The sequence below is a fragment of the Oncorhynchus mykiss genome, chromosome 5 (genome assembly GCF_013265735.2).
Source record: "Oncorhynchus mykiss isolate Arlee chromosome 5, USDA_OmykA_1.1, whole genome shotgun sequence".
Classification (NCBI taxonomy): Eukaryota; Metazoa; Chordata; class Actinopteri; order Salmoniformes; family Salmonidae; genus Oncorhynchus; species Oncorhynchus mykiss.
The window spans coordinates 87,458,164-87,470,990 of record NC_048569.1 but is presented as its reverse complement, the minus strand read 5'-3'; the positions used below and the strand labels follow the sequence as shown (position 1 = coordinate 87,470,990).

At 45.4% G+C, this 12,827-nt stretch overlaps 1 protein-coding gene across 17 annotated transcripts in view; it reads right to left on the bottom strand.

Moving 5' to 3' along the window:
- The window catches only part of dock7 (dedicator of cytokinesis 7), a 91,885-nt gene that overhangs the window by 22,664 nt on the left and 56,394 nt on the right, over positions 1-12,827 (bottom strand). For 10 of the 17 annotated variants that reach the window (XM_036978644.1, XM_036978637.1, XM_036978634.1 and 7 more), the window contains exons 19-23: positions 9,140-9,371; positions 8,693-8,857; positions 8,336-8,505; positions 3,669-3,761; positions 537-626 (exon numbers count right to left, since the gene is read on the bottom strand). In XM_036978644.1, the coding sequence (XP_036834539.1) occupies positions 537-626; positions 3,669-3,761; positions 8,336-8,505; positions 8,693-8,857; positions 9,140-9,371 (750 nt within the window). The remainder of the gene's footprint in view (positions 1-536; positions 627-3,668; positions 3,762-8,335; positions 8,506-8,692; positions 8,858-9,139; positions 9,372-12,827) is intronic. The other 7 variants (XM_036978640.1, XM_036978642.1, XM_036978648.1 and 4 more) reach the window with 2 other exon arrangements.

The following is a 12,827-nucleotide window of genomic DNA, read 5'->3' as shown; positions in this document are numbered from 1 at the left end:
AATACACAATCATTCTCAATACAGGGGTTCCCTAAACTTTCTCCCTTAATTTATTTAACCTTTAATTAACTATGATGATATCTATAATATTAGTACTATAGAATGACTACAATTATAGAGTCAATAGAGTGTTTAAATGAAATCTTGCAGACAGCTTTTGAGCGTAAGACGGTTAGGGAACCCCTGATCTTATTGTACATATGCCATATTTACTCAACAATCCACTTGGTGTGTCTGGTGGTAACACTGAAAATGGAGGCTTCATTCAAATACAAACATCAAGTGAGTGCCATTTACCTGAACAGGGATAACAGTGCTACAGTTAGTGCCTGGTACGCCACACACACCTCCTGTGCAATACTGTCAACATCACACTTCAAATCACAGCCAAGAGGCGGGACATCTACACTACATCCAACAACCACCAAATACACAATCCAATCAAGAGGCACACATCCACAGACATACACATAAACAGGCGAATAAGGTGAGGGGGCTCCGTATGGCTCTTCCCCCGTGTAGACAGTGGCTGGTACCTTTTTGGTGGGTAACCGTCCTGTTAAAGTTTGCAAGAAACTGGTGCTCTCAGTGTGCGAAGACATGCGGTTGCCACAGCGCTCCATGGCCTATGGGTGGGATGGATGGGATGTGACAACAACAACAGGTTATTGAGGGGCTACGGTTATAGCTGTAGCACCTAGCAGAATTACACACACAGTTAACAAACATGAACACAAACAACAATCACACAAATACACAAAACAGCCCTCATCATATAACCTTAACTACAGTTCCACAGTTACAGAATGCCTGAGTTCCCTCATATTTATCTTTCTTCTTACACACATAATCTGATATATATTTTACACAGAAACGCCCCTTATGCCTCTAGATATGCAGTTTGTAGACAGCATCAACCTGTGGGGAAAAAATACCTCTGCGAACAACTTACCTCAGTTAAATAAATGAATTTGACTGAATCTTTGGCCATGACTAGAGCCACAAACTAGCCTTTATGACAACCAATGAGGACAGCCATCGTCACAACACAACACCAAGACAGGAAAAGAAGATGACAAAGTTCTCAAGGGGGCAAACACATTAAACCAACACATAATACAGCCACATACCCCCAGCAGACCCCCCACATACACACTTAGGGCTGGGCGATATGGCCTAAAAAGCATCTAGATTTGTTCTCATTTATGGCCAATTCACAATATCTAGATTTTGTAATTGTTTTCTCTAAATGAGCTTTGATGCACAATTAAAAAGGTCAAATACACTGCATTTGACAGTCAGCATTAATCTAATGAATTCAGGACTTCTGAAATTATACATAGGCTAAATATACACCTTCCACAACCATAAGACCCACTAATAATTTAATCTAAATAGTTTAACCTGCTTTGTTGCAATAATCACTGATCTGGGTTTCAAGTCTTCAAGTCAAGTCTAGTCTTTTGTTACAATGTAACCAGAAACATGCACATTCACTAATAACTTATAGCAGGCATTATAGAAAATTAACACAGGTCTCATAAACAAATCTCTCAAGCACAAGCCCACGTGTAAGTGACTAGCCAACTAATGGTTATATTTCAGGTTCAGCCAACATGGATCTCTTTACTAACAAGGTAAAACAGTTGAATTGTTATGAACAAACCTTTGTCTCCAAGTGTTTGAAAAGCACGCTAACTGTCCACTTTGTTCAGATGTTGAAATCAAGTGGCCTACGTTATTTCTCACAATGAGAACGAGTTGCCAATTCCTTATGTAATTATGTTTTATGCTTATTGCACATTTATAAAACACAGACTTGACAGCTATGACAGTCTTTGGCTACATTTTCCAGAATCTATTTTTATTTATACTCCCATTTCGGTAGTGTCTGCTCTGCGCACAATTTGAGTCGTTGAGACATAAAAAGGGTTAACTTCTCTATCACAGTAAATGAATGTCTCAATGTTCATATGACCGATTCGGTTGGACCAAACATCAAATCCGAATAGCGAGTTGAAACCGCTTGACAGAGAGGAAGTGATCTCTCATCTTTGTTGTTGTAAGTGGCAGGGGCTTGGTGTGTGTGTGTGTGTGTGTATACATTGAAAGGTGCACACACCCTACAGTCATTGCACACAGCACAGAAGGAGCGAAGGAGACAAGACCAAAAAGACAACATGAGACAGACAACCACACACACACACTCCCAAACCCACCCAACACACCACCACATGCAGCAGTATCCCACATCATGGCGAACCCATGTGGTGAATGAGATTAATAGCAGCAGGAGGTCATGCATGGGTTCAAATGATCATGGTTAAGAAGAGGAAACAGGACAGGGAATGAGAGGGTGAAGTCAGCAAATGAAAACTGGGAAATTAAGTTAGTGGTGCTAGCCTCTGAACCGCCAATTAAATAAAAAAATACAAAAAAGGCAAGTATGAGAAAAGAAAAATAGTTTTAAATTGAGACGTGTAGAGGTGAGTCTTGGCTAGAGGTTCACTGCAACACCTCTCCTGCACTGGGGGTGTTACAGGGTGAAGAGAAATGAGGGGCGGCCCTGTGCACTTGTTTGACATGACTTCAAGTGGTTACTGACAACTCTACAACTTCAGAGTGGGCATAGATTTCTCTTCTCCAACCAACTGGACAGAGGTAAAAACTAGAAAGGTGACAAGTGAGAGAACTAAAGATGGCGGTTAAGGGTTCATGGAGGAAGCTGTGACTTCCTAAGTCTGGTGGTGGATGTAGGTGAGTGGTGGTTAAGGGTTCATGGAGGAAGCTGTGACTTCCTAAGTCTGGTGGTGCATGTAGGTGAGTGGTGGTTAAGGGTTCATGGAGGAAGCTGTGACTTCCTAAGTCTGGTGGTGCATGTAGGTGAGTGGTGGTTAAGGGTTCATGGAGGAAGCTGTGACTTCCTAAGTCTGGTGGTGCATGTAGGTGAGTGGTGGTTAAGGGTTCATGGAGGAAGCTGTGACTTCCTAAGTCTGGTGGTGCATGTAGGTGAGTGGTGGTTAAGGGTTCATGGAGGAAGCTGTGACTTCCTAAGTCTGGTGGTGCATGTAGGTGAGTGGTGGTTAAGGGTTCATGGAGGAAGCTGTGACTTCCTAAGTCTGGTGGTGCATGTAGGTGAGTGGTGGTTAAGAAAGGTAGGGAGCGAGGGGTGGTGCATGTAGGTGAATAGTGGAGGTTGGGGTTAACGAGGGTAGGGAGTGAGGGGGGGGTTTATGTTGGGGGTTAAGAAGGGTAGGTGGAGGTTGGGGTTAACGAGGGTAGGGAGTGAGGGGTGGTGGATGTTGGGGGTTAAGAAGGGTAGGTGGAGGTTGGGGTTAACGAGGGTAGGGAGTGAGGGGTGGTGGATGTTGGGGGTTAAGAAGGGTAGGGTGCGAGGGGTGGTGGAGGTTTAGAAGGGTAGGGGGTGAGGGGTGGTGGAGGTTGGGGTTAAGAAGGGTAGGGGTGAGGGGTGGTGGGGGTTGGGGTTAAGAAGGGTAGGGGGTGAGGGGTGGTGGAGGTTGATGTTAAACAGGGCAGGGTGCGAGGGGTGGTGGAGGTTTAGAAGGGTAGGAGTGAGGGGTGGTGGAGTTTGGGGTTAAGAAGGGTAGGGGGTGAGGGGTGGTGAAGGTTGGTGTTAAAGAGGGTAGGTTCTGTTGTTGTTGAAGCACCTGCATGGTGTCAGTATCAGAGACAGGGCTGGATCCCCAGGGGGTGCTCTTACACCCCATGGTGTGCACCCAGGAGTTGGAGCGGTCTAGACCCTGAGAGGTCAGGGGGTCGCAGGTCAAAGGGCACAGGGCAGGCAGGAGCAAGGGAACAACGAGCGAGAGGACGGAGCAGCACAGGGGAGGAGAGAACAGCATAGAGGTTTAAAGGTTAAGAGGGTTGAACCGTAAGCAGCAATGAGGAATAATATAGTTAGCTTGTTAAAGATCCCTAATCATTTCATTTACAACTCCCTGGTTCACAAAAACAGCAATGCATGAACAGATTAGATAGCATATCCCATCATGACAATCTGCACCCCTCCCTCGGTTCAAAGAAAAGAGAGGGCTGGTTTAGTATCATCATTCATCAGACAGGGAAAACCATAGAAATATAATTAATGACTAGAGCATGTCTAAGTCTATGTGCCATGATGGGTGGTAATTTTATTTCTATGGGCCAGCATCCATCCCAAGCATCACATTAGACCAGACCATTCAGAAAGACAGGAGTGTCCATCACTCACTCATCTGTCAAGTACTTTTGGGGTAGCGAATCAACAAGTCATTTGATCAGGGGTAGCGAATCAACAAGTCATTTGATCGGGGGTAGCGAATCAACAAGTCATTTGATCGGGGGTAGCGAATCAACAAGTCATTTGATCGGGGGTAGCGAATCAACAAGTCATTTGATCGGGGGTAGCGAATCAACAAGTCATTTGATCGGGGGTAGCGAATCAACAAGTCATTTGATCGGGGGTAGCGAATCAACAAGTCATTTGATCGGGGGTAGCGAATCAACAAGTCATTTGATCGGGGGTAGCGAATCAACAAGTCATTTGATCGGGGGTAGCGAATCAACAAGTCATTTGATCGGGGGTAGCGAATCAACAAGTCATTTGATCGGGGTACCGAATCAACAAGTCAAAGAAGTCCATGTTTGTAACTCATTTACAAAGTTAATCTGCAATACACTTGGCTACATGGGGCTCCAGACTAACGTTTTCCCCTGGTGTTACTGCTGCCATTAACTTATTCAGTTGTTGACACTAGCCTATGATTTGGTCGCACCCAAATCAACAAAGAATGTCTTTCACAGTGTTTTATGTAGTCAGACTACTGAGATGATATTCAATAAATACATTTTCATCTAACATGAATCATGCATTCCTGCTTGGACAAGATTTTTTGATATGCAACCTAATCCAGTGATTGCCATGATTTTTGGGTTGAGAATAACCCCTTTTATGTTATATTTTACTGTCAAAATAGGGCTCCATGAATTTACCTTCATCTTTATGTGCACTAATATTACATACAGGTTTACTTCAATTTGTGCTATTTCACCATCTGAGAAAGTGGAAACTCAAAAAACATTATCTAAATCACTAACTCTAAATATACCGCTAGTGATGGAAATGTAAAATATATCACTAGCCACTTTAAACAATGCTACCTAATATAATGTTTACATACCCTACATTATTCATCTCATATGTATATACTGTACTCTATATCATCTACTGCATCTTTATGTAATACATGTATCACTAGCCACTTTAACTATGCCACTTTGTTTACATACTCATCTCATTGGTATATACTGTACTCAATACCATCTACTGTATCTTGCCTATGCCGCTCTGTACCATCACTCATTCATATATCTTATGTACATATTCTTTCGGAAAAGCTGACCACGACTCCATTTTGTTGATCTCTGCCTACAGACAGAAACTAAAACAAGAGGCTCCCACGCTGAGGTCTGTCCAACGCTGGTCCGACCAAGCTGACTCCACACTCCAAGGCTGCTTCCATCACGTGGACTGGGACATGTTTCGTATTGCGTCTGATAACAATACTGACGAATACGCTGATTCGGTGTGCGAGTTCATTAGAACGTGCGTTGAAGATGTCGTTCCCATAGCAACGATTAAAACATTCCCAAACCAGAAACCGTGGATTGATGGCAGCATTCGCGTGAAACAGAAAGCGCGAACCACTGCTTTTAATCAGGGCAAGGTGACTGGTAACATGACCGAATACAAACAGTGCAGCTATTCCCTCCGCAAGGCTATCAAACAAGCTAAGCGTCAGTACAGAGACAAAGTAGAATCTCAATTCAACGGCTCAGACACAAGAGGCATGTGGCAGGGTCTACAGTCAATCACGGACTACAGGAAGAAATCCAGCCCAGTCACGGACCAGATGTCCTGCTCCCAGGCAGACTAAATAACTTTTTTGCCCGCTTTGAGGACAATACAGTGCCACTGACACGGCCTGCAACGAAAACATGCGGACTCTCCTTCACTGCAGCCGAGGTGAGTAAGACATTTAAACGTGTTAACCCTCGCAAGGCTGCAGGCCCAGACGGCATCCCCAGCCGCGCCCTCAGAGCATGCGCAAACCAGCTGGCCGGTGTGTTTACAGACATATTCAATCAATCCCTATACCAGTCTGCTGTTCCCACATGCTTCAAGAGGGCCAACATTGTTCCTGTTCCCAAGAAAGCTAAGGTAACTGAGCTAAACGACTACCGCCCCGTAGCACTCACTTCCGTCATCATGAAGTGCTTTGAGAGACTAGTCAAGGACCATATCACCTCCACCCTACCCGACACCCTAGACCCACTCCAATTTGCTTACCGCCCAAATAGGTCCACAGACGATGCAATCTCAACCACACTGCACACTGCCCTAACCCATCTGGACAAGAGGAATACCTATGTGAGAATGCTGTTCATCGACTACAGCTCGGCATTCAAAACCATAGTACCCTCCAAGCTCGTCATCAAGCTCGAGACCCTGGGTCTCGACCCCGCCCTGTGCAACTGGGTACTGGACTTCCTGACGGGCCGCCCCCAGGTGGTGAGGGTAGGCAACAACATCTCCACCCCGCTGATCCTCAACACTGGGGCCCCACAAGGGTGCGTTCTGAGCCCTCTCCTGTACTCCCTGTTCACCCACGACTGCGTGGCCACGCACGCCTCCAACTCAATCATCAAGTTTGCGGACGACACAACAGTGGTAGGCTTGATTACCAACAACGACGAGACGGCCTACAGGGAGGAGGTGAGGGCCCTCGGAGTGTGGTGTCAGGAAAATAACCTCACTCAACGTTAACAAAACTAAGGAGATGATTGTGGACTTCAGGAAACAGCAGAGGGAACACCCCCCTATCCACATCGATGGAACAGTAGTGGAGAGGGTAGCAAGTTTTAAGTTCCTCGGCATACACATCACAGACAAACTGAATTGGTCCACTCACACAGACAGCATCTGGGACCGAGAGACTGAAAAACAGCTTCTATCTCAAGGCCATCAGACTGTTAAACAGCCACCACTAACATTGAGTGGCTGCTGCCAACACACTGACACTGACACTGACTCAACTCCAGCCACTTTAATAATGGGAATTGATGGGAAATGATGTAAATATATCACTAGCCACTTTAAACAATGCTACCTTATATAATGTTACTTACCCTACATTATTCATCTCATATGCATACGTATATACTGTACTCTATATCATCGACTGCATCCTTATGTAATACATGTATCACTAGCCACTTTAACTATGCCACTTTGTTTACATACTCACCTCATGTATATACTGTACTCGATACCATCTACTGTATCCTGCCTATGCTGCTTTGTACCATCACTCATTCATATATCCTTATGTACATATTCTTTATCCCCTTACACTGTGTATAAGACAGTAGTTTTGGAATTGTTAGTTAGATTACTTGTTGGTTATTACTGCATTGTCGGAACTAGAAGCACAAGCATTTCCCTACACTCGCATTAACATCTGCTAACCATGTGTATGTGACAAATACAATTTGACAATTTTTTTTTTTTATTATATATTTTTTTATTTTTTAGTAGCCATTAATTAATCAAACATTAAATTGAAAGTCCTAAACATTTTTACAAAGGTTGCATCGGTAGTAACCCTTGGTATAATAGCGCACTTGCGATGGCTGATGCGAACTCCGTATTTCAAAGCCATATCAGATACCTCGATTGTAAAGCATTGTGCTTTGAGCTCAATATTGAGAGCTGAGAAAACAAAATTATACCTACAGAAAGCTGAGACCCTCCTCTCTTGAACAGTAGTCGCTTCTAAAGTTGTGTTTTTTTATACAATTGCATATAGAAATGTTACCCAATCAGAACGCATTTTTCAGGGTGCACGAAGGGTAGAGAGAGTGTGAGGGACTCGCTCATTTGGTCTATAGCAGCCGGCCCAAGCAAAACAGGCTCGGGGGTTTCATTACAGGAATCATGAGGATAACGCACTTTCCTATTTGATCAAATCATGGTTTTATCAGCACAAAAATGGTGAATTGAGGTGACCAGGTAGAATTGTGCAGATTGCACCAGTGCAATCAATTAAACATTTTACTCCACAGCCAAGACAAAGGGTTGTAAAATGCGACTAAATGGTCTGGAGCCCTGCTACCCCTAAATATTGCTCTCCATATAGTATCATTCAGAATAGATTATTCTCTCATTGAAAGTAGAGGTCTAAACCACAGACGCGGAGGACTGACTGTACCCCAAAAGTACTGACAAACAGAACATAATGTATGCCAGAGGTCTGGTCTGTGGGGTGTCTCTTACCTTACTGCCGATGATGGAGCGGACCTCGTCGTCAGGGGACGTGGGTGTTCCGGAGATGTCCGGGTTACTGTTGCTAAGGCTACGGGAGCGGTTGAGGTTTAGGCTAGCTGGTCGCTGGGCGGACCTGGCCATGGTGGCATAGTGGACTGAACCACCCAGCCCTCCAGGACCTGAGACAAAAAACACACATGGAACAAAACAATGGAAGTCAGGAACGGAGGGTGAGGACACTTGCTGCTTCTGATAAACGCTATTTTCCTAAAGTCGCCTGACGTAGCCAATAGTCTTTATGACCTGGATGTAATGAATTTAACAGAAGTAAAACAGATCGAACGTAAACAAGAACAGACAGTGTACCTGGTGAGGGGAAGTTGGGGTCCATGTTGGGCAGTCTGAAGACGTAGTATATATAAGAGGAGAGCAGACCGTTTCTGCCGTGCATGTCCTGACTGGTGTCTAGGTACTTGTGGAGCCGATTCACTATGGATGCCATCACCTCGAACGAGGCCTGGCCCAGATTCACTATAAACACACAAAGACAGACAGGAACACACATACTTAGGACTAGACGGTACAGTACATCGTAGTAAGAGACAGTACAGTCAGTGGCAGCAATCCCTTGCCGTTTAGTAGTTTAGAATACGTAGTGGTAGGGTTACAAACACAGTTTAGGGGGTTACATTTCTTTCCTTTTAATGTTATTTTTTTGAATTAAATGGAGGGTTATATTATAGTTCACACAAGGCCTAAGTTGTACAGCTAGGCTTAGGTTACACTAGGCTTAGGTTAAAGGGGATAGTAAACCTATCTGTCCTGCGATGACGGGCGGCCGCACCACCAGCACCACCAGCTTGTCCAATAGGAGGTGGAGGAATCGGACGATGGGCTCCAGCTGGGAGGAGTTTAGTGCTGCGATGCTGGACTTTAGCTCCGCCTCCAGGTTATTCTCCATGATGCGCACGTCTCCAATCCGCACAGGGAACATGTGCTCGTCCAGGGCATGCACCAACGCAAAGAACTTATCCAGGTACTGGTCCTGGTGGAAGGAAGGAAGGAGGGAGGGAGGGAGGTAAAAAAGAGAGAGAGAGAGAGAGAGCGAGAGAGAGCGAGAGAGAGCGAGAGAGAGCGAGAGAGAGCGAGAGAGAGCGAGAGAGAGCGAGAGCGAGAGAGAGCGAGAGCGAGAGAGAGCGAGAGAGAGCGAGAGCGAGCGAGCGAGAGAGAGCGAGAGCGAGCGAGAGAGAGCGAGAGAGAGCGAGAGAGAGCGAGAGAGAGCGAGAGAGAGCGAGAGAGAGCGAGAGAGAGCGAGAGAGAGCGAGAGAGAGCGAGAGAGAGCGAGAGAGAGCGAGAGAGAGCGAGAGAGAGAGAGAGAGAGAGAGAGAGAGAGAGAGAGAGAGAGAGAGAGAGAGCGAGAGAGAGAGAGAGAGAGAGAGAGCGAGAGAGAGAGAGAGAGAGAGAGAGAGAGAGAGAGAGAGAGAGAGAGAGAGAGAGAGAGAGAGAGAGAGAGAGAGAGAGAGGAAAAGGAAGGGAGGAATGAAAGGACACAAAGAAAGCCAAGCTTCAATAGAAGGGAAATAAATGTGAGCTCCCACTACATAATGAAAGTGCTATAACTGTGTGCTCTGTGGTTCCAGCCCACGTATAGAGACTACAGTAGAGTTGAGCCCAGCTCAGTCTCATCCACATAGACCAAGTGATTTATGATCACATTAGCACCAGGCTAAGCTGCTGGGAAAACACTCACCCTCTTCAACCCAGTCCCCCCCCCCCCCCCCCCCCCCCCCACCCCCCCACCTTGGACAGCAAACAGAACAGAGAGATGGAGGGGGCTCTACTAAATAACACAAGTGAAGTTCAACCACTAATGAACTGAGGGACACATTACTCCTCCCACTCTGGGCTAGTCTGTCTGTCTCTGATGGTCTGATATCTAACACAGATACAGCGCACCGGTACGTTTTTCACTCATGTTGGTAGGCTGCTCTGGTAATTTCACTGCAGTGACAGGGGATATTCTGCCATAGGCTCTCCAACCCTGTTCCTGCAGCTACCCAGTGCTTCATTTGGGAAACCAAATGAAACTTCAACAGTAACATGTTTTCACAACAAAGCATACTTCATGAATCTGTTGACAGCCCCTCTGCACGCTGGAGAATGGAATGAAGGAGGGGAGGAGAAAGACATTCACGGCAGTGAGATCTTCTGTAGCTTAAAAAGGTCATGTGTCTTTACATTAATTATGATTTAAAAATGTATATAACTCCTTTTACTAGGCTATTCAAAATCAAATACAAATTCACTATAATTGTACGCTAAATCTGAATTGTTCAAATTAGTGGATTCAGCTTTTTCAGCCACACCCGTTGCGGACAGCTGCATACATTTGCGCATACAGCGAATCAATCTCCATAGAAAAACACTGGCAGTAGAATTGTCCGTACTGAAGAGCTCAGTGACTTTCAGCGCAGCACCGTCACAGGATGTCACCTTTCCAGCAAGTCAGTTCAAATTTCTGCCCTGCTAGAGCTGCCCAGGTCAACTGTAAGTGCTGTTATTGTGATGTGGAAACGTCTAGGAGCAACAACAGCTCAGTCGCGAAGTGGTAGGCCACACAAGCACACAGAACAGGACCACCGAGTGCTGAAACACGTAGCACGTAAAAATCTGTCCTCGGTTGCAACACTCACTAGCGAGTTCCAAACTGCCTCTGGAAGCAACGTCAGCACAAGAACTGTTCATCGGGAGCTTCATGAAATGGGTTTCCATGGCCATGCAGCCGCACACAATCCTAAGATCACCATGCTCAATGCCAAGCGTCGGCTGGAGTGATGTAAAGCTCGCCACCATTGGACTCTGGAGCAGAGTAAACGCATTCTCTGGAGTGACGAATCACGCTTCACCATCTGGCAGCCCGATGGACGAATCTGGATTTGGCAGATGCCAGGAGGACGATACCTGCCCGAATGCATAGTGCCAACTGTAAAGTTTGGTGGAGGAGGAATTGTTTTTCATGGTTCAGGCCCCTTAGTTCCAGTGAAGGGAAATCTTAACACTACACTGACATTCCAGACAATTCTGTGCTTCCAACTTTGTAACAATAGTTACTTTCCTGTTTCAGCATGACAATGCCCCATGCACAAAGTGAGGTCCATACAGAAATGGTTTGTCGAGATCGGTGTGGAAGAACTTGACTGGCCTGCACAAAGCCCTGACCTCAACCTCATCTAACACCTTTGGGATGAATTGGAATGCCGACTGCCAGCCAGACCTAATCGGCCTACATCAGTCCCCGACCTGACTAAGCTCGTGACTGAACGGAAGCAAATTTCTGCAGCAATATTCCAACATCTAGTGGAATGCCTTCCTAGAAGAGTGGAGACTTATAGCAGCAAAGGGGGGACCCATGATGCCCATGATTTTGGAATGAGATGTTCGATGAGCAGGTGTCCATATACTTTTGTAGTGTATATAGGCCTATGCATAAACTCTAATATGCATATGGGTGATTTCAATTCATCCTCAGCTTAGAAAGAGCTTGGCTTTGAAACAACATCCACAATGACCATGTTTTCCACTCAGTTTCAACCTTTTTTTCAAATTGATCAGGAGGAAGGGAGTAAAAGGTATTAAAACCAGGATACTGTTTCAATGATGTCTGATGTTATTAGAGTGTTGATGGACAATATAGCCCCGAGTACCAGGCCATTAGCAAACTGATTATCGTTAGCAAGTTGGGTACTACTAACATGTCCCGAGTGCATAAGACGACATTACCGTCACATAGAATTTTACTGCAGTCATGACTGCCGGTGTGGTGTTGATACAGTCACCATAGCAGCCCTAGTTGTCATCGTACCACTTTTGACTTCGACACTGATAACAGGTTTAGTACCACCATACTCACCATACATCACCATATTAATAGAATGGTAAATCTATTGATAAACTGGGTAAATCAAGATGTAGTCTAGGTCTATTCACAATATTTTGTTGCTCCCTGCCTACAGACAGAAACTAAAACAAGAAACTCCCACGCTCAGGTCTGTTCAACGCTGGTCCGACCAATCTGATTCCACGCTTCAAGACTGTTTCCATCACGCGGACTGGGATATGTTTCGTATTGCGTCCAACAACATTGACGAATACGCTGATTCGGTGAATGAGTTCATTAGACAGTGCATTGACGATGTCGTTCCCATAGCAACGATTAAAACATTCCCAAACCAGAAATCGTGGATTGATGGCAGCATTCGCGTGAAACTGAAAGCGCGAACCACTGCTTTTAACCAGGGAAAGGTGACCGGAAACATGACCGAATACAAACAGTGTAGCTATTCCCTCCGAAAGGCAATCAAACAAGCTAAGCGTCAGTATAGAGACCAAGTAGAGTCACAATTCAACGGCTCAGACACAAGAGGTATGTGGCAGGGTCTACAGTCAATCACGGATTACAAAAAGAAAACCAGCCCCGTCACGTACCAGGATGTCTTGCTCC